General features: G+C 42.6%; 1 protein-coding gene across 1 annotated transcript in view; it reads left to right on the top strand.

Moving 5' to 3' along the window:
• MCPH1 (microcephalin 1) overlaps nucleotides 1-22,763 on the top strand; it is a 2,707,094-nt gene that overhangs the window by 679,525 nt on the left and 2,004,806 nt on the right. Inside the window, exon 6 of the mRNA XM_044060459.1 lies at nucleotides 17,430-17,510. Coding sequence (XP_043916394.1) covers nucleotides 17,430-17,510 — 81 coding nt within the window. The remainder of the gene's footprint in view (nucleotides 1-17,429; nucleotides 17,511-22,763) is intronic.

Genomic DNA, 22,763 nt, shown 5'->3' with positions numbered 1-22,763 from the left:
TTTCCACTATCTGTCTTCATTACCATGCATGTTCTTTATGAACTATCCTCAAGTCTCCTTTACTCTACTTATTGCACTGCATCTTTTTGCTACATCTCACTGTATCATCTTCAATTTTGTTTAAAATATTATATAACACTAGGATTTATTCATAGCTGCATTTTATTGTACTTTTTATCGTATTTTTATTGTATCTTTGTAATTTTGGAGCTTTTCTCCCCGGGCCTCAACTGAAAACGGGCTCCTTGAGCCCAGTGGACCACCCCGGTTATCAAACTGGAAATAAATAAATAACGGTCTTCTCTCAGATGATGCAAGAGTCTGTGGGATTGTTGTAGCCTTTTCTTGGTAGATGCCTTGATTAGCACTCAGACCAAATAGGAAGGTCAAACACAGACAGTCACTGCCCAATCAGAAACAGTCAGGAAACAATGTACTCTGTTCCTTCTGTCGCCTGGAGCAACATTTTAGCATAAATTCCAAGCTGACATCTCTGAAACAGTTATTAGGCTTTTTCTGTGATCAGCAATCTCCGGGAAATAATGTCCTTATGTCCCTATGCTCCTTCTGTCACTAGTAGTACAATGGAAGCACTAATTCTAAGATGACTATTGAGAGGCAGAATGTGGACTTTCCAGTAACTGGTGATCTTGAAGTAGATGTTGCAGACTGTAAAGGTAAGATGAAAAAATGCTTTAATATCTTAAGAGTTGCACTGTGCACTAAGCAGTTCTTTGAAAGGGGTGGGGTTGGGGGGGGGTAACAAGCTTTAGCTATCTTAAGTGGAAAGCTACTAATTTTAAAAGAGCAAGATTGATTGGAAGGGGGTGTGCACTTTGCATTATAGCTGTATGGAATAGTGTGGGATGGCCAATAAATTTAAATAGCTGAAGGGAATGATTTCACAAAGTGATAATTTTTTGCTTACTCAGAATAGCCAATGAAGCAGGAGAGGGTAGGAAATATGTGGTCAAATTAACATAAGGGGCATTCAAACAGAGCAGCAGTTGAGTATAAAAACACAACAGGTTAAGAGACTGGCGGGGTGGGGGGCTAATTTCTGTGCTGTGGTCTCTTTCCTAGTTTGCATATGCAATTTAAAGCAGAATACAAGTAAAACAGTGTAAAAAATAAATCACAGTACATAAAATATAAGACAGTGAAGCAATACAAAATAAAAGAAAGCAAAAACAAACCTTTCACAAGCTATGGCATAGTCTGAATGAGCTTTTCCAGTAAAAAATAGAGCCAAATTCTGAAAGGAGTGTTACATTTCTATCCACCTGGAAGACCGGTGGCGCCATCATGGGATCTTTACATTGTTCTGGAAAAGCTAATCTTTCCACCTTTTGAACTAGCTTTTCAGGCTAACTTGAAAGTCTCTTAAGTGGAAAACTGCAGTTTTGCTCACTGCTCTAACTTTGGATAAAAGAGTATCTGATGTGCATTCTCTTGGGTCTGTCTCAGCCTTTCTTCATCTTCCACAAGGACAGGATAATCTTGAGAACAAACCCTTCATTTATGTCCAAAGTAGTTTCAAATTTTCATTAAATTGGTCTGTCCATTTCCCCATGTTTTTTCCTGAACTGAAAAGCAGAAGAGAAAGGCGCCCCCTCCCTTTGTCTGCTGTGACACAAGTATACAGATATATCTTCCATTAGATGGGGAAGGGAAAGATCTGAAATTTCAGAACTGCACATCTATTAGTGCACAAGAATAAAAGGGGATTTTCAGGCATGACTTTTCAGAGCTTTCTTGCATGAGGAAAGCGCTGAAATGTACTGGCTAGGCATCTGATCCCATATAGATAGAAGTTACTGCAGAAAGTTATCCAAACATCTGCAGATGCAATAAATTTTACTGTATTTTTTGTCTGTCTCACAAAATTGATCTGTGACACTATGGAGTATTCTTCAGTCTTAAAAGTTAAGATTCCAACTCTTGTGAAGGCTGCCTCTACTTTGTGAGACTTCCCCTGCTTAGGCTGAAACTGCCTGCTTTCTTCCTGATTTACTATATCTTCCTCTTATATGAAGGTGTCTAGCCTTTCCAACTATAGATTAACCTTCTTGCTGTGGCTTAAAGGGGGTTGTAGGCTGCAACACCCAACCATTTTCCACTATCCTGGAGCTCTGTTCATCTGGGCCCTAGATATTGGTTTCATATATCCTGATTCCAACTTCATTGCTCCCAGTACCATTTCCAATGCAAGTCCCTGTGGTGTAATTTTTTCTGATATTGGTCTACCAAACACTGGCATCAAACTTCAGGTTGAAGGTGCTTATTTTGTACTTTAAGCTAGATTTCAGAAACACAGTTGTTAGCTGTAGCTGTTTTTTTTGTCATCTGCTTACCTTACAGATTCCGCTGTGTTTATCCAAACTTTTGCTTTAATTTCTGCAGTCAGTACAGACCACACTATTTTCCCCTACCATGGCTACATATTAATTTGACTGTTTGACCTAATACCACCCATTCGTCTGTAATCCACTTCAGATGCATATACTTTTGGAGATACAGAACATAATCAAAATATATTTCAAAATCCAACTGTTTGGAGCTAGACCTTTATATTTTGATAACTGAAGACATGGCTGGAGAGAGTCATGTTGCTTCCCGGTATCTTTCTGAGTTGCCCCCTATTTAGGGAAGCTTCTGCATCTGATGGAAGACCGGTTGAAGAAAGCTTGTTACCTTATGGATTAGCCTTCCAGGGTAATACCACTTTTGTGGAGATTCTTCACCTTGCCATGTTTGTTGCTTTGGAAAATACAGGCACTATGGCCCTAGTCTTCAGGTAAGGGGGATCATTCTTTAGCTCAGGGAAGGAGCAACACTTGAGCAGAGGCCTTAGAATTGTACATCTCTCTCTCTCTCTCACACACACACACACACACACACACACACACACACACACACACACACACACACACACACACTGCAGCAGATCTGAGGAAGAGCAGTCACCGTAGCCCAGCTGTCCACCCCCCTGTAAAGACTGTAACTGTGGATTGCTTTCAGAAGTGTGTATTCATATCCTCAAATGTATCCGTGAGGACACCTACATTATTTCCAGTGTAGCTGTCTGGATGCAGTGCTACTTGTTGGATGGCTTCTGAAAGATAATTTCAAGACATAGGCATCTGCAGCCATCACAGTGATCTCTGGTGAGCAATTTTATGATGCAGGTAAGCGTACAGTACGACAGAGTCCTTCTGGAGCAGCAGGATCTGCATTTACTATACACAGTCACTCAAGGCTATGCATCAAGCCTTTCACTAAAGACATCAAAGCAACCATTTTAAATATGTTGTGCAGTGGTTCCTTGGTATTTGCTTCTGAAATTGACCATTTGAAGGGAATGAAGAAAAGTGACAAAACCTTAATGGTTTTTGGAGAGAGAATTCCATCCTGCATACTCTTCTAGAATGCAGAGGACTCAATAGAGGCTGTGGTACTGCCACAACCCACAGGCCCAGTAGCAGGAGGCAGCTTTATATCTGGATGACATCTAGCCTGACCATTGTTCCAATAGGTGGGATCTTTATTTGCAGGATGGCTGCTGTTAGTCTTAGGGTGGACCACAACAGTCCTGCATTTGTTCTGGCTGTGTCTACTGTCTAGTGGCCTGAGTGAGATTCTTCCTCCACATCTCTGGTTAATCAACACATGGACGAGAGAGAAAAAGACGTTGTCTAGTACCATTCTTTTTCTGTTGGTTCCCTAGTCTTTTCCCTTGCTATATTTCTCACGTCATCAAAAACATCAGACAGAGTTGGAAATTCCAGTCTTTTTAGAAGTAGATAAATTCAAGATATTCTGTTCAACTAGCTAAGTTTCAAATAGTCTAAACTTCCTAGCAGAAAACGGAAGGAGCCCAAGACCTAGTCTGTCCTTGATCGGTCTAGGCATCTTTTATCTTAAGAAAATCATTTCAGATTAACATTCAGGCACATTTCCTATGCTCTTTTCTGAGGAAAATTAATTTGCTCTTCATGTCTTAAGGTGTATAACTGCACATGTTCACCAAGCAGACAGAAGGTTATTTCACTTCTGAGCACGAGTCCTTCTTAATCATTTTCAGACTCTTCCCTTTACAGTTGCTACTGACTCCAAGGAGCTCATGAAGGTGGCTCCACGTTTGGGTTCCCTTGTTTGGTCAAAGTCGGTCTTGTCAGAATGGAATGAGGAAATTTACCCTTCACTCATTTCAATCCTTGGCGATAACAATGAACTCCATAAAGTCTCATCTTCAGCAAGTGCGGGTATTGATTTTCATAAGTTGTTCCATAGATGAAAAGACTTGCCAATTATAATAATATCGAATACATAAAGGTCGATCACAAAATATCGAACCCTTAAACATCGAAAATGGCTGTTTCCATGTAGGGAAACAATGTCGTTGGCCAAATAATAAAAAAAAAAGTTGCAGAGAGCAATAAAGTGGGGGACTGTGCCCCCACACCCCCTCTAACTAAATATACCAACTCTGAGATCGCTCTACAATGGAGAAAGAACACAATCTGCATAACGGCCAAACTACTCATTTTCCTGTCTGGAAACGGCCGTTCACAGTTTTTAGACTTCAACATTTAGTGATCGACCTTTAGGTGTTTGATAACCTAAGGTTTTGATCATGTAATAGGGAACCTTATTTATGACCTTGGAAAGAATTGAAACATTGTATATTGGAAGTGTATGCACTTTCTATTGCCCGAACCACTTTCCACAGCTGCTATGCGTTTCAGGGTTCTAAGAGTGATGGCATCACAAATTGTGATGACGCTTCATGTGAGGTTCACACAAGTCTTTCATTCATTAGGTTCTTGGGGTATGTTTGGCCTTTGGGGAATGGATCCTTTGGATTCCATTGTCAAGTTGTCCAAAATTTGCAAAATGCATTTAGGATGATAGTCTGTTTTAAACAACTTACTCATTTAGGGACTACTTACCCCAGTCTTTGAGCAGTAATTACTGCAGGTGGTATCTGTTCTCAGGTGTGTGGGAAGGGGAAGCAGACTGAGGAGCAGACAGCCCAGAGTACATGGTCAGACCAGAAGTCTGTTTGCTCTTTGGTAGTCTGGAAATGAGAGATGTTCTTCCGTATCTGTTGCCTTTTCTTTAACTTCTTCCTGTAGGCCATTTGTTAATTCACTCAGTCAGTATAGAAGCAATTTGTTATATGTAGATGCATGAAGAAACTCATTCTTTCCCTGTATAAGGAGCCTATAAGAATCTAGGAGTGGGCCGTCAAAAATGCTCTGTCTTGGCTTTTCTATTCTAGGAGAATCCAGTTGCTGAGCTGGTAGACTTTTCCAGAAATAGGGAAATTGATGTGCAAATGTTTTGCATTCCTACAGTAATGCATTTTGGAGTATTATTTCCAGATTTTATCCCATAATGGGAAAATGCACTTGGCCACAACAGTGATCACCTATTATAGTGAGTGATGCAAATACTTAACATCAGTATTGTTCTGTCTTTGAAATAATTTCACATGAAGTAACCTCAATATTTGTACAGTGGATACATAGATTTTAATACTGCACCTTAACCTTTGTTAAAGAATGCAGTACTGTTGTTGCATTATTAATCTTTACTTTAACTTAAGGTAATTAAACTGCAACTTCATTTTTTTTCTGTGACATACTATTGCACACAACTGTAGTTTCCAAAGTTGTACTGTATGCTGTTTCTATCTGAATCGAGTATTATGTAAATGATTGAAACTTCTGTTTATAATTGTAAATGAAGTATTTTGACTCAAAGTAATACTGAGTAAAACTGCATAGTATGATTTCTGGTTTTATGTGAATTCATTTTTGTAAATGATTGAATCGCTTTGTCTGTAATTGTAAATATAACTGTATTTGCCTCTTGGCTTAATGACTTTGGACCAGTCTACTCATCCGGTTAGCAAACTGAAATAAATAGATAAATCAGTAAGTAAATAAATACAGGATGCTGGTCTAGGGACCCGCTCTATACTATTTTCTCCTTTCCCCTTGATGGCTAATTGTATTCAGAAGTAAAGACTTCACAAGGGAAGTGTGATACTAATAGCACACTGTTGTCCCAGAGAAATAAGATTTCTGATACTACATTCCTTCCTCCTAGACTCTCTTAAGGCCCTCTCCTTGGTGGGAAGATGCAACATTTTATAGTTCGTGATTACACCAGCAGACTCTTCTGGCAGTCTTGTCTAGTATTTCTTCTTCTCCGAGGCAACCCAAAAGGCACACAAAAACAAATGAAAATGGTTTTCAGTTTAGAGTGCTACATAATATGTGGATAACCTTACATGGCACCAGTTCTACAGGTCTTAAATTATCTTTCTGCTGTATTTGATTCAGGTTTTAATTATTCTGCCATTGTTTATCTAGTTGCCAACTTTAATTTTTCCATTTGGCAGAACTCCATGTTTTGGGTTCTCTGTAGCTGTGTCAAATCTTTGTTGAACGACGGTCTCCAGGTTGCCTGTGAAAGAGATGGTTTGCAGGGCATTTACTTTGTTGAATAAGCTAAGTGTTTCTGCCTTTGGGGAAAAAAATGTTGTTTTGGCAAATCTGAAGTTGTTTACCTGTAACACCTTATTTCTTGTAGCTGTTAACATAAGTCAAAAGGATTTCTCTTAACCCCCTTTGCCTTTTTAAAGACAACTTTTATGCAGACCATTTCCTTTATGTCCAAGCTGACCAGTGAAACTGTAAACCAGTCAGTTTTTGGGTTTTTCCTTCACTCAGTACTCCAGTCATGGAAAGTACCTTCTTTACTGTTTATATACAGACAGATCAGATAAGTGGACTGAACTCTGGCCATCTGCCCCCGTGTGACATTAAACTACATTAATTTGTGTTCGATACAGACTGCAAGTTTCTTTCATTTGTATTATAAAAAAACAATCCACCTGACGTGTCTCCACATGTATAATACACAAAACCAGCAAACAACCAACAACAACGTAAGAAAACACACAAAATTGCTGGAGCAGGAAGGCAAGATGTACCAGTTCCTATGGTAAAGCCAAAGCTCTGACCGCAGTGGTAAAAAATCTTAATTTATTGAGTCAAAATGGTGCAACACATCCTCGTTTAGCGCTTTCATCCACATAATAGTGGACTTCATCAGAACACTTTAACATACAACTACCTGATATTTAAAAACATTTTGGCGCCAAAATAATAACCTTCGTTCCAAATTTAAAGTGACACTTGCTAAAAAAAATTTATATAAAATAACATATACTTATGACGTCAATATTGCTTATACAAATAAAATATGCACAGTCATCATTGTACATAACTATACACTGTTCATCTATTGAATTATATAAATTCATTAGCTAATTATTATACATCCTGTAAGATCATACTAAAAATACATTCTAAAAAATCAATCAATTTTGTGTCTTTCGGCTTTTTCCCGGTTAGGGGTCGCCACAGCGGAACTCCAGTCCGCTAATGATTGACAGTTGATTTTTACGTACCGGCTTGCCAGGCCTGACGCACAACCTTCAACAAAGGTACGCCCATTCACGCATGTCTCCACGCAGAAGACGCTCTAGCTGAGAATCGAACCGGACAGTGTCTTACTGTGAGGCGACAACGCTACCTCACAGTAAGACTGGTGAGAAGCTGAATGTAACGTATAATACTGTAAGAATTACAGTTAATAAATGCATCACAACTATTTAAACAATGATATGAATAAATTAAATATTTAAATAGATAAATTTATAATTATATAAATATATAAATTCATCTTAACCAGTGATATGTAATAGTATATTAAATAAAAGTACATTATATAAAAGTATAAGTATACATGGAGGTGAAATGTGATCTACAAACTCAACCAAGCTGCAGTAAAGGCTTAATGGATATAAAATCATTAAGTCCAGGCTCTCTAACTGCATCAGTTAGTATCTGCCAATAGGTTTCCCTTTTACCTAAAGATGCCTTAGTATAAGTATGTTAATTATATTAAGTATTACTATGTTAATTATATTAAAAATATTGTTAAACAGAATTGGAATATTTTGGTTGTCGACCAAGGAGTAATGAATATAGTAGGTGATTGTCCCAATTTTGTTCGTAAAATGGGGTCTAATCTTAAAAAAAAAATTTAGAATATGGATCGAAACATAGGAATGATGTGATGTTGAGGAAACATACCATTAAATGTGGACGTTGTAACCAATGCTCCCATATCTGGGAAACACAAGGGGTGACACTTGAGAATATCAACAAGTCCTATTTATACTTTAGACAAGGAAATTGTAATAGCAAGTTTATTATTTATCTTGCTAAGTGTATGTTATGTCCCGTATACTATATAGGTAAGACTGAGCATTTTTATTAAAAAGAGGATATATGACCATCTGTATAGTATTAGGACTAAGGATGGCAATAACGCTTTATTTAGACACATTGATTGATATGGGGACGCTCATAACTTTAAATTTGCTATTATTGATCAAGTTTCGAATGGCCCCCGGGGTGGTAATACTAAGGGATCTTTAGGAAAAAGGGAAACCTATTGGCAGATACTAACTGATGCAGTTAGAGAGCCTGGACTTAATGATTTTATATCCATTAAGCCTTTACTGCAGCTTGGTTGAGTTTGCAGATCACATTTCCCCTCCATGTATACTTATACTTTTATATATAATGTACTTTTATTTAATATACTATTACATATCACTGGTTAAGGTGAATTTATATATTTATATAATTATAAATTTATTTAAATATTTAATTTATTCATATCCTTGTTTAAATAGTTGATACATTTATTAACTGTAATTCTTACAGTATTATATGTTATATTCAGCTTCTCACCAGTTTTTAGAAGTTTTATTGATTGATTTTTTAGAATGTATTTTTTTAGAATGTATTTCTAGTATGATCTTACAGGATGTATAATAATTAGCTTATGAATTTATATAATTCAATATATGAACAGTTTATAGTTACATACAATGATGACAGTGCATAATTTATTTGTATAAGCAATATTGACGTCATAAGTATGTTGTGTCTTTCGGCTTTTCCCGGTTAGGGGTCGCCACAGCGTAACTCCAGTCCGCTAATGATTGGCAGTAGATTTTTACGTGCCGAGTTGTCAGCTCTGACGCACAACCTTCAACGAAGGTACGTCCATTCACGCATGTCTCCACACAGAAGACACTCTAGCTGAGAATCGAACAGGACAACGTCTTACTGTGAGGCGACAATGCTACTGCAGCACCACCACCACATATAATTGACATCATAAGTATATGTTATTTTATATATATATATTTTTTTTTAGCAAATGTCACTTTAAATTTGGAACAAAGGTTATTATTTTGGCGCCAAAATTTTTTTAAATATCAGGCAGTTGTATGTTAGTGTTCTGATGGAAGTCCACTATTATGTGGATTAAAGTGCTAAACGATGATGTGTTGCACCATTTTGATTCAATAAATTAATATTTTTTACCACTCCGATCCGAGCTTTGGCTTTACCATAGGAACTAGTACAACTTGCCTTCCTGCTCCAGCAGTTTCGTGTGTCTCCACATTTACTATTTTCTTCAGAATTGTTGCACTGGATAATATTTATGCAGCCACTGCTTGATTGTCCCCAAATACATTTACAGAGCACTACAAATCTGACATGGTTATAATCAAGATGTACCACTGGGACTGCAGGAATTAAGGAGTGTTACTTTAGGGCAAACACCCAAGAGTATAAGCTAGAGATTCTGTTCTGCACTTAGCTCACTACAAAATCATATACAAAAGCTATGGATATTGTTACAGGTGGGCCACTGCCACCAATATGTGATGGCCTGTACGGTACTAGTGGGGTCTGAATCCCATTGCCAGCCACTGTGCCACCCAGTTATGTGAGAGACAGGGGTTACAGTCCTAGACTCTACTGCATTGGCCCCCAAATATCTCTGAAGACTCCCAGAGGGATGGTTCCCAAGTCACACACAGGTACCTGTCACGTTAAAGAAAAGTGCATAGAAATCTGGTTTAATAACCAGTAATTCACCTGGGCTGCACTAGCATAAAGTGAGTATGCAGTGCTGCCCCAGGTATTATGGGCTTCTAACATCCACACACAGATTAGGACTACACACTGACCATTTGCAGAGGTTAGTCTTTGGTTTAGTACCCTGGGCCCATTTCTGATCACTTTGTCTGTAAACCACAATATCTTCCAATGCCCCTTAACTATAATTGACAGTCTCTCTCTCTCTCACACACACACACACACACACACACACACACACACACACACACACACACACACACACACACACACACACACACACACACTCTCCCAGGAAAAAATGTTAGAATTCTCCAATCTCCACAGCTTTCTTCCTGGCGAGGAAGTACTCTCACCACCCTAGACCACCATAGATATACATAGGGGCCAAAAACATCAGTTACTGTGCCATTCTATGATTTGTAACAAAATAAAATAATAAACACAAAATAGTAATGTGCAGGGCAATATTGGTCAGTTAGAGGCATGTATAGCTTGACAACTTCCAGTGCTTAGTACCTTCTCCTAAGATGGTAAATACTGTATAGATGATTAAATACCAGACACAAGGTCTTTAGAGTGAATAAATAATTTTAGTTTGACAGTAAGGAAAACAATACTATTAAAGATTAAATATGCAGAAATAAGCAGTTGCTTGAGGAGAAGAGACCTAATCAGTTATACAGACAAAATATTGAATACATGAAAATCAAACTAATAGATAAATAAAGCTAGTTGATTTTAGCTTAAAAATACTGAATTGCTACTGTTTTAAGTTCCTAAATGTCATATAAGGCACAATTTCAATTTTTTGCAGCAAACTTGCATGTATATAGTGACCTCAATATCTTCCAGCAAAACTGGCTGTCGGATTTAGCTCCAAATGTATGTTTAAGCTCATCCTGTTTTCCTCGCACATAAAAGTAAACACAGGATCTGACGTGGTCAACTTCATTTGGTCTGCAACCTGTGGGTATCAGATCCGACCTCGGATCCGAGCCGGCAGCTTTACCTAGCTAAAGATCCGAGCTCCTAGCTCCTCCTCCTCCCCTACCCATAACCCCCTGCAACACATCCCCCATCCTCAGATCTAGTTTGCCGCGGCTTTCAGCAGCTTCTAGAGACGAGCTCTTGGCGTGGGTGAGAGAATTCAAGTTTATAAAAACTTTAAAATCGCTTTTCTCTTAACTTTTTCTGTGTGTGTGTGTGTGTGCTTGGTTTAGCCACCTTTACCGTTTAGTATTCTTATTATAACTTTTTTGTGGTAAATTATTTTTCAAATTTATTTTTCACCCTCCCCCTAGTGTGTGTGTGTGTGTGTGTGTGTGTGTGTGTGTGTGTGTGTGTGTGTGTGTGTGTGTGTAGTGTTATGGCTGAAGGGCCTAAAGCCATTTTTTCTAAATGCACTGAGTGTGGTCATAAGCTGTCCCCAGCCGATGGCCACACTCAGTGCATTATTTGTCTGGGGGTGGCCCATTTATCCACCAGCTGCCAGGTCTGTGCAGCTTTCAACCCCCGGGCCATCAGGGATATGAGGAACAAGCTAATCCTGGCGGGATTGTTATCTCCCTCTAAGGCACCGGTCGCGGCTGTGACTTCCGGGCCTTCTGATCCTCCTCCCTTGTTGGGGACTCAACCTCCCTCTGTTGCTCAAGGGGAGGGGGACTCTTCTTCCTCTTCTAAGGAGAAGAAGAGAGACAAGGACCGGCTTAGGCACAAAAGGCGGGCTGAGTCTCATCCCTCGGCCCCTCCAGCTAAAGCAGCTAGTCCCACTAAAAGGGTCTCTGGTTCTCCTCATTCTCGGCTCCGCTCTCCTTGTTTTTCCCCGGAGCCGGAAGAGGAGTACCAGTCTCCCTCCAGGCCTGCCTCTGCAACCTCCTCCAGATCCACCAAAAGCTTGACCATTGCTGATTTGGACCGGATGATGTGTCGTTTCTTGCAGGCTCAGATGCAGATGGGGGTGCTCCAAGCCCCTCCCTCCGGGGAGGAGCTCGGCCCCTTTCTTCACCCCGATCGCTCCTTCTCCGACCCGGTATCGGGTTTCGGAGTCTTCGGATCCATGCCATTTCGGACCCGGGGATTCGTCGGCGCCGATAGTCTTGGTTACTTCGCCGACTATGCCCTCGAGCATGTCTGATCCGAGCTGTCGGGGCCGAGAGCCAAGCGTCGGGTCCGTAGGGGGAACGGTGTCTTCGGCGCCATTTAGGTCGGAGCACACTTCCCTCTCTGGTCTGACTGCTTCGGTTCCGACGCTGATCCCTGCATCGGCGCCGAGGGGGCTGCTCTCAGAGCCATGGGAGAGCGGTTCACCCTCAGCGTTTGATGTAGTGGAGAGGGTGCTGTCGAGGACTTTCAGATCCCTGGTCCAGGCTACGGATCCATTCATCACCCCTGCGCATTTTGGCCTGTTCTCCGTCATCCGGCCACAGGGACAGCCTGCATCGGTGCTCCAGTTGGATCCCTTAGAGGAACAGGACCCCGTGGGTAAGCCCTCTTTGGATAGCCCCACCGAGGAGGTTCCTCACAAACGGAAGGGCAGAAGGAGGCACCTGGACTCCCCTGAGTCCCTGACAGAAGACACAGATTTGGAGGAAGGGGAAGGTTCCCCAAGGTCACCCCCTGAGGATGTCTCCTTTGGAGACATCATGGAAATGTTGCGAATCAGAGCAGGGTAGTCTGCCCAGAAACCTTCCTCGGATGAGTCTGTGTTTCTGGATGCGTTCGATGCAGGCCCATCTACTTCTTGGGTGTCCCCCCCCGGCTGACCCCCTGGTGGACTTAATTACCACTAGGGCTTGGAAGGAGCCGGACACCGTGGAGCCGATTCCCAAAAGGCCAGACAAGATACTTAGTCCCCCTTCTGATAGGATGGCTTGGTCTAAAGGTTCTCCAGTGGATGCCATGGTGGTGGTGGCTGCCACCAAGAAGGAACTAGCGCAGGAGAGTTCCTCGGTCCACCCTCCAGATTAAGGAATCAGGGACATTGGAAAGCGGATGTTTGCTTCAGCTACCTTCTTTGTGAGGGCGCTGAACTATATGGCGCACGTTATCAGGCTCCAGCAAGACTTGATTAAGGAATACGCGGGAGCCCCCCCCCCCCCCGGAGTCCATGGCGGCTAAGGAATACGTGGGAGCCCCCCCCCCCCCGGAGTCCATGACGGCCAAGGACAAGCGCATCTTCTCGACTCACATGGCCACTCTGAAGTCTATTACTAATACATCTATGCGGCTACTCTCCCATGCTACGGAGGGAGCGGCTAGAGCCAGTGGAACAGGCATCGCTCTGCGGCGCCATGCCTAGCTCTGCCTTTGCAATTTTTGCGGAACCCTTCAAGGTGTCCTTCGCTAATGCGCCCTTTGATGGTTCTACGCTTTTTGGCAAGACCGTCCGCGACACGCTGGTCCAAAGTGAAAAGGGCGGGAAGATGCTGTCTGCCGTCGGGATCCACTTCTCTAATCCCAACGGTCCTTTTCCAGGAACCAGAGGGGACAAAAGAAGATGTGGTTCCGGAAATCACAGCAGTCCTGTCCCTCTTCGGACTCCTCGTCCTTCAGAGGCAGAGGAGGACAAGGTGGACGCCGGCCCAGAGGCAGAGGGGGGCCGAGGAATTTCGGGTCCCCAGAACCTTTCTCGGAGAGGCCCTCGCAACAGCCCTAAGTGCTTATCCGGCTGTCCCTCTCTGGAGGCAGTCGGGGGGTGTCTGTCGGAGCACCTCCAAAATTGGGAGTCCATTACTACGGATCGGTGGGTGCTCTGAGTTATATCCAGAGGTTACTCCATTCCCTTTGTCTACCCCATCCTATGAAACACCTCCCCAATGTCCCACCTGATCAAAAGGAGGTGGCAGCTTCGGAAGTTTTGAAGCTGTTAGAAAAAAGGGCCATCCAACCCGTTCCCGCAGGCCAGTCTGGATTGGGAAATTACTCCAGGTTCTTTTTAGTGCCAAAAAAGACGGGGGAACTGAGGCCTATCCTAGACCTCTCATCTTTAAACCTGTTCATTCCCAAGGAGAAATTCCAGATGGTCACCCTGCAGTCTATTCTCCCCTTTCTCCGGGAGAATGACTGGATGTGCACCATAGACCTCAAGGATGCGTACTACCACATTCTTGTGGACAGACGATCCAGGAGGTTCCTCCGCTTTTGGCTGGGAGCCAGTCATTTTCAGTTCAGGGCTCTTCCGTTCAGCCTCACCTCAGCCCCCAGGGTGTTCACCAAAGTCATGGCGGTGGTCGCAGCCCACCTGAGACTTCAGGGCATTCGGGTCTTTCCGTACCTGGACGACTGACTCCTCACCGCCTCCACCAGGCATCAGCTCTGTCGGGCCAGGGATTATACCCTGGCTCTTACACAGCGTCTAGGTATTACTGTGAACCTTCAAAAATCATTCCTTCATCCAGTGCAGGTTCTGGAATTTATAGGGGCCAAAATAGATACATGTCACTCCAAGGCCTTTCTAACAGACAGATTGCGCAATTTGTCTCTTCATGTTTTGGCAATTCTCCCGCCCTCAGCTCCACCTGCGGAATTAGACCTGAGAGCTTTGGGCTCCATGGCGGCAGCCATCGGTCTCCTACAATGGACTCTTCAGGTCCAATGGTCACTGTTACTGCACCCCTTGAGCACCCCGATTCCCCTGAGCAGGGTTTGCAAGGACTCCCTTCTCTGGTGGCTGCATTCTCAGGAGCTACGAGAGGGGAGATCGTTCGTCATGCCTCAGCCTCAAGCCACGTTGACCACGGATGCTTCTCGCCTCGGGTGGGGGGGCATGCTATGGGCAGAACCGTCCAAGGCACGTGGGCTCCCTCAGAGATCGTTCTGCATATCAATGTCCTGGAGATGAGGGAGGTGCTTTTGGTGTTGCAAGCCCTACAAGACCTTCTTCCTCCGGGTACTATTGCAATTCAGTCAGACAACATGGCGCGGTAGTCTTGTACATCAACAAACAGGGGGGAACCAGATCTTATCCCCTTTGCTGAGAGGCCATGAGAGTCTGGGAATGGGCGATCTCCACCAACCGCTTTCTGGTAGCAACGCACATTCCGGGCCAGACCAACATCCTAGCGGACAGGCTAAGTCGCCTGATCCTCACACTGTACGAATGGTCTCTAAACCCGTTGGTAGCGAAACAGATCTTCCTCAAATAGGGTCTACCTTGCTGCGATCTCTTTGCTTCCCCGGCAAACACAAAGTGCAGTGAATATTTCGCTCTAATTCCCCCAGTAAGGGAGAGCCCCAGAGATGCTCTGGTTCATGCTTGGCCCCCCCCGGTCTCCTTTATGCTTATCACCCGCTTCCGCTCATGACGAAATTCCTGCAGAAAGCTCATCGGTTGGGGAGCAAAATAATCCTTCTAGCCCCATTCTGGCCTCGCCAGATCTGGTTCCTGTACCTGCGGTCTCACAGTCTAATTCCTCCTTGGATCTTAGATCCCATCCCGGATCTAATTTCTCACCCTGCGGGATTACAACCCCCAAATCTGGGCAACCTCAAGCTCACGGCTTGGTTGATCCAGTTCGGCTAGTAGCAAGGACTTCCCGGTATCTCGTCACCAGTTAAAGCCATTCTGGTAGCAGCACACAAACCTTCTACCAGAAGGATCTACAGTAGTAAATGGAAACGTTTTTCCATTTGGGCCAAAGACACAGGGGCTTGGATCCCTTTACTGTCCCTATTCCGACTATTCTTGAATTTCTGTCCCATATCTTTCATCAGGGAGCCAGTGCATCTACGATTAAAGTACAGTTGGCAGCCATCTCCCACTTTTATGTTGGAGATGAGGTAGGATCACTGGCTTCCACCAGAATTTGCAAAACTTTTCTAAAAGGTGCTTTCCTGTTAAAACCGCCAGTTAAGTCTGCGGTTCCACCATGGGACTTAACATTGGTCCTGCAGGCTTTGACGGGCCCTCCTTTCGAACCGGGCGCGTCAGCTCAGTTAAAATTTTTATCTTTGAAAACAGCCTTCCTGGTTGCGATAACTTTGGCCAGGAGAGTGTCTGAGCTTCAAGCCCTCTGTATGAAACCCTCTTATCTAATTTTTCATAAGGACAGAGTTTCTCCCAGGACTAATCCTTCTTTCCTCCCTAAGGTAGCCTTTGAGTCGAATATTAATCAGTCTATTAATCTGCCAGTGTTCTTTCCCAATTTCCAGAACAAAGGGGAATACACACTGCCGAAATTGGATGTGCATAGACAACTGCGTTTTTATCTGCACAGGACAGCAACTAACCGTAAGTCTGATCAATTGTTTGTGCCCTTTGCCAAGTCTTCTTTAGGCAAACCTATTACCAAAGTGACATTAGCTAACTGGATTTCACAATGCATCATCCAAGCCTATTTAGCTTAGAACAAACCGGTTCCTTTGGGAATCCATGCGCATTCAACCCGATCCATAGCTACCTCGGCTGCGTTTTGGTCTAGAGTCGCTATAGACGACATATGTTCAGCAGCTACTTGGTCCTCCTCTCATACATTCATTTCCCATTATAAATTGGATTTGATTTCCAGGAGTAGGGCTTCCTTTGGCTCCGCGGTGCTCCAGAATATTCTTCCTTGAGGGCCGCCCAAGGTTTTCTAGGTAGCTGGGGACTCTGTCCCACAGGTTGCAGACCAAATGAAGTTACCCACTCAGATGGAACGTTATGGTGAGTACATAACTTCTTTTTTTTCCACATTCATGTACTCAGACGCATCTAACAGGATTGCACATTTGAATACTAGTGACTGATATCCAATATCTAGCTTACTTGCTTTTTTTTTGGGGGGGGGGGGGACTTGAATTGCATTTTTGTCATTTGATTTCCTGACTCCAACTACTTTGGTAGTTATATGCAAGCAGTTAGGTTAGGTCCTTCCTGTAGCTGCAGAAAGTTACGGTTTACATTTCATGTGCAAGTAAGTGCTTTTACATTTTCTTTTCCTTTCATAATCTTTCTGACATTCACAGAGAAAGGTCACAAGGTTACATATATTTTGATAGCGTAGGAAACAAACACATTGTAGATTTTATATAGCTTTACATGTGTTAGCATTTGAAATAAGAAAGAAAAATACGCATCATATTTTAAATCAAAATGTTTACCCTGGCATCATAGATAGTTGCCTTATAACCAAACGAACAACTGTCCCTCCATTTCCTTGCTTAATGCTCTCTGGTTTGTGTCTTTCAGCTTGGACCCAGAGCTGAAAAGGCAGGAGGGAGCAGTGTTTTGTGGAAAATAACAATCTGGGAAGGTTTTTCTTGTTGCACTATTTTAAGACCAAAGGCATCAGGTTTTAACTTACGTAGCCAAGGCTCCTACCCACCAATCTAATATTGTGATAAGCAACTTTAGCTTTAATTTTTTATGCACTTCTTTTCTTAACATGTTGCGTTTTTGTTTAGCTTCACAGATGTATAATTCAAATTCTCAAACCGTGTCTCTGCAGCCCATTGACAGTAGTTCTGCTATACCGCTGTCTACAGGTAGGTGTCCAATAATGTTTTAATGAATGGATCTGAAGTCATCTATTATCTGTGTGTACAGTGGATATGAAAAGTGTACACACCCCTGTTAAAATGCCATGTTTTTGTGATATAAAAAGTGACCACAATAAAGAATTTCAAAATTTTTCCCAACTTTTAATGTGACCGATAACCTGTACAATTCAATTGAAAAACAAACAAGTCTGCTAGGGGAAAAAAATAAAAAAAGTACAATAAGCTGGTTGCAGAAGTGTGCACACCCTTAAACTAATACTTTGTTGAAGCACCTTTTGATTTAATTACAACATTCAGTCTTCCTGGGTACACACCTGCCATCGGTTAGAGACTCCGATTAACCCAAAATAAAGTTTAGCTGTCCTAGTAGAATTTTCCTGACATTTACTCATTTGGCTGCTACAGCAAAAGCCATGGTTTGCAGAAAGCTTACAAAGCATCAAATCTCACCGTTGAAAGGTATCAGGAGAAGGGTACAAAAATATCCATATCATTGGATATACCATGGCACACCGTGAAGACAGTCATCAAAAAGTGGAGAAAATATGGGACATCAGTGATGTTGCAAAGAACTGGACGTCCCTCAAATTGATGAAAAGACCAGACTAAAACCAGTCAAGGAGGCTACCAAGAGACCTACAGCAACACTGAAGGAGCTGCAGGAATTTCTGGCAAGTACTGGCTGTGTACTACATGTGACAATCTCCCGTATTCTCCATATGTCTGGGCTATGGGTTAGGGTTCATAGGTTGGGACTAGGCTATCGGCCCTAGGGCCTATGCAAGCCTAGCCATAACAATTCCCTGGCTATTTCTTCCCACAGTATTTACTTCCCTGGACCCCTGTTTAGCGGGATGACTGACGTGATCCCCGAGATGAATTTCCTGTCTCCGATCCAATCATCAAAGTTCCTTTTGAAGAGGACCAAAGAGGTGCTCTGCTTGACATGTATGGGCAGTCCTTTCCAGGGTCTGGGGAGTCTCTGGGTCAGGAACCTATCCCTTCAGCATGTTTTGTTCATTGTGATGACAAGGTTTAGATCCCTGGAGCTTGTGTCGCTGAGGGATTGGGATTTCTTTAAGTGTAGCATGTGTAGCATGTCCAACAGCTCCGGGTTTGACATGGTCTTGTATGTTAAGCAGAGCTCCCCTCTGAGTAGACGATATGTGACAGAGCATAGGTGGAGTTTTTTTTAGACAGTCCGCATAGGGCATCTGCTTTAGGCCTGTGATTCTTTTAGTGAGGCATTTCTGCGGCCTTTTCATTTGTTGCAGATGTCTTGAGAGGTACATACCAAACGGGGTGTTGGATTCTATAATGGGTCTAATGAGGGATGAGTACAGTGGGACAATGACCTCTTTTTTTTCTGGATGAAAAGCCCTTAGTGATGAGGTGTGCCACATAGAAGGATTTCCTGACTGTTGTGGCAGTGTGGTTATCGAAGGTGAGACCACTGTCCACCTATGCCCTAAGTCTGTCACACTTTCGGTGTTTAGTGTACTGACACCTATGTGGTAATTCACAGGTACATGTTTTTTTTCCCAAAGGGGATAACTATACATTTCTTGGCATTGAGCTTAAGCCCATGGCTCTGGCACCAAGCATCTGTTTCTGTAAGCCCTTTTGTAGAATATCCACATCATTTGGGGATTCAATAATGGCTCCCAGTTTGCAGTCATCTGCAAACTTTGTTAGCCAGAGCCCCTTAGTGTTGGCTTGTACTTCAAAGAAGTAGATGCCAAACGAGCGGTCCCAGGACTGAACCCTGAGGTATTCCACTTGTCTGCAGCTGGATTTGGTGTCTGCTACTTTTACAGTGTGGGTTCTGTCAGTAAGCCAGTTGGCAAACCATCGAGTGACGTAGGGATTAATGCCCAGCTTAGTAAGTTTATCTATGATTCCAGAGTGGGGGGTGGTGGTGGAGGTCTTGGCGAGGTCCAGATAGGCTGTGTGGACCACCTTACCCTTGTCCATGGCTCTGGAGACTGATTCGATGAAGTCAGTCGGGTTCAGGAGACAAGATCGGCCCTTCACAAACCCTGACTGCAAGGGGTCCAGTGTTTGAAGGTTGCCAATGTTTTTGTTTATAAGTTCCATGATATTACGTTCCATGGCCTTGCAGATCCGGTTCGTCAGATTGATAGGGCAGTAGTTCCCAGGATCCAAGGTGGATCCCCCCTTGTGGAGTGGGATAACTGTAGCTGCGTGCCACTCAGTGGGCATGAAGCCTGAGGTGAGGCTATGATTAAACATAACATTTAGGTGAGGTGCTATTTCGTTTTGTAGTTCATGTAGTACACAGCCTGGGCTATCGTCTGGTCCCATGGATGCTGTATTCTTAGCTTTGGAGAGTGCTTTTTTACCTGTGTGGCCATTACCGGAATTTGCCAATCTTTTGGTATTGAGATGGGCCCTTTAGGGGGTGAGAGGGGGTGAAGTTTGCACTAAATCGATCTTCCAGGATATTGGCAATATCCTTGGGATCAGTATATTTAATGCCATTCTGTTGTAGCTCCGAGCTGATCTGAGCATTGCCATTTAGATTCTTGACATAGCTGTAGAATGCCTTGTGGTTGTCTTTGGAATCTTTGGCAATTTTATTTTCGTAACTTGCTTTGGAGGATTTTATGAGGGACCTCTGCTTCTTACTGAGGCTGGTAAGGGAGTTTTTTGCATCTTGGGATTTTCCTCTTTTCTACAACAGTTTCTTCCTTTTGTTGTAAAGTTTGTTTATGGCAAGGGACCACCAGATTGGCTTCCTTTTTTTGGGAGAGAGCGTCTTGGTTCTATTGGGGGTGGCACTATTCATGCACGAGTGGATGTGCTCGTACACTGCCTTAGTGTAGGATTCAGCAGTCAAACTTTCAGTTCCCGTCTGCATGGGTATCATGTTGTCACTTCTGACTTGAGTAGCATGAAGTTGGCTTTGGAGAAGTTTTTTACGGAGGTTTCCTTACTGGGGGGTGGGGGTGGGATGTGTATGTCAAGGGTGATTAGCTTATGGTCAGACCTGACCAACAAGGGGGTGACCATAGGTGTGGAGCATCAATTTCCCATGTTGGTAATGACCAGGTCTAGGATACTGGAGCCCCTGGTGGGACTAAGGATTAGTTGATCCCGGGCGTTAGAATTTATGAATTCCAAGAACCGTTGGGCAAAGGTGTTGGTACATGAGTAGTTTTTCCAGTTAATGGCAGGATCGTTGAAATCACTCAGTATTAGGGTGTTTGGTTGTATCTTAATATTTTCCAGTATGTTTAGAAAGGTGTATTGAGAATTTTGGGGCATGGTGGGGGATCTGTAGCAAGCTACAATTTGGATTGCAGTCTTACCTAGTGTTAGTTGCACCTGGAGAATTTCAGACGCATTGTGTTGGGCAACTAGCCTGGTGTGAATATCCTGGGTGAATATGGACACTCCTCCACCTTTAGTATTTCGGTCCTGGTTTGGTGGCCAAAAAGTGTGGAAAGAGTTGTAGCCTGGTATTGCAGGGGTGCTCCCTGGAGCCCTGAACCAGGTCTCAGTTACTGCACAGATATCGATGGTCTCCATTGTTAGGAGTGCTTCAAGAGAGTGCATTTTGAGGTTTAGACTTCTAGCATTGAGTAGCATTACCTTCAGATTTTGCATGCTTGTACCTGTTACAGTGCAAGACTGAACCCTTTTCTTACACAGAAAAACATCCAGGCCTGGCTAAAATTTGCAAAACAATACATCAAGTCTCCCAAAAGCATGTGGAAAAATGTGTTATGGTCTGATGAGACCAAGGTTGAACGTTTTGGCCACAATTCCAAAAGGTACGTTTGGCACAACAACATTTTGCACCACCAAAAGAACACCATCCCCACAGTGAAGCACGGTGGTGGCAGTATCATGCTTTGTGGTTGCTTTTCTTCAGCTGGAACTGGGGCTTTAGTCAAGGTGATGGGAATTATGAACAGTTTCAAATACCAGTAACTTTTGGCCCAAAACCTTTAGGAGTCTGCTAGGTAAGCTGAAGATGAAGAGGAATTTCACCTTTAACACGACGATGACCCCAAGCATACATCCAAATCAAAAGAATGGCTTCACCGGAAGAAAATTGAAGTTTTGGAATGGCCCAGCCAGAGCCCGGACTTAAATCCAGTAGAAAATCTGTGGGGTGACCTGAAGAGGGCTGTGTACAAGAGATGCCCTCGCAATCTGACCTAACCTAACCTATTTGGAGCGCTTTTGCAAGGAAGAGTGGGCAAATATTGACAACTCAAGATGCGCCTTGCTGATAGACTCCTACCCAAGAAGACTGAATGCTGCAATTAAATCAAAAGGTGCTTCAACAAAGTATTAGTTTAAGGGTGTGCACACGTATGCAACCAGCTTATTGTATGTTTTTTTAGATTTTTACCCCTAACAGATTTGTTTGTTTATCAATTGAATTGTACAGGTTATAGATCACATTAAAGGTGGGAAAAGTTTTGAAATTATTTATTGTGGTCTCATTCTTTTATATCACAAAAACCTGGCATTTTGACAGGGATGTGTACATTTTTCATATCCACTGTATGTGTGTTAGTTTGCTTATTCTTATTGTAATTTTCATTTTGTATTTTGTGCAATATTTATGAAAGTAATGTGCATCTCCAATGCGGTACTGAACTGAAAATGAACATAATTGTTTTTTGTGTTTATCAGGTATCATAAACGGAGTGACAATGTATTCTTATTTGCTGTTCAGTATATAATCTTGGTCACTGGATCATAGGGGAAGTGACCTAATGGCAGGGCAGCTACGAAGTAGACCAAAACTTTACAAAGAAGGTTATTTTGCGAATCTTTGGGGAGAGAGTTGAATGACATTTTATCTTTATTTGATTCTTGGACTATTTTTTTAGAAACAATGGACTGCCCTTAATTACTGATAGACTTCAGCTTTTTTTCTGTCCATATGTAAAAGCTTGCATCTTCAAGGTGCTTCAATTTGTTTTCAATACATTTTCAAGGAGAGTTGCTAGTACAATTACTGTTTTAGACCGGGCTCTTGCCCTTATGCAAAGTAACGGCTGCAATTCTGAATTTTTATGAAAAAAGTCATTGTTATACAATGTGTAAAAAGAATAAAGGTATCTGTTATCCTCTTAAATTTGAAATCACAGTAATCTTGCATTTTTATATTTCATAGCTTTAATTATTTTATGCTAAAGGGAACTGAAAGCTATATACAATTTCCAAAGGGCTTTTTTACCTAAATTTTACTGTTAA

Source organism: Protopterus annectens, chromosome 2.part0, assembly GCF_019279795.1.
Source record: "Protopterus annectens isolate FY-2018-M chromosome 2.part0, PAN1.0, whole genome shotgun sequence".
Taxonomy (NCBI): Eukaryota; Metazoa; Chordata; order Ceratodontiformes; family Protopteridae; genus Protopterus; species Protopterus annectens.
This window is presented reverse-complemented; position numbering and strand designations above follow the sequence as displayed.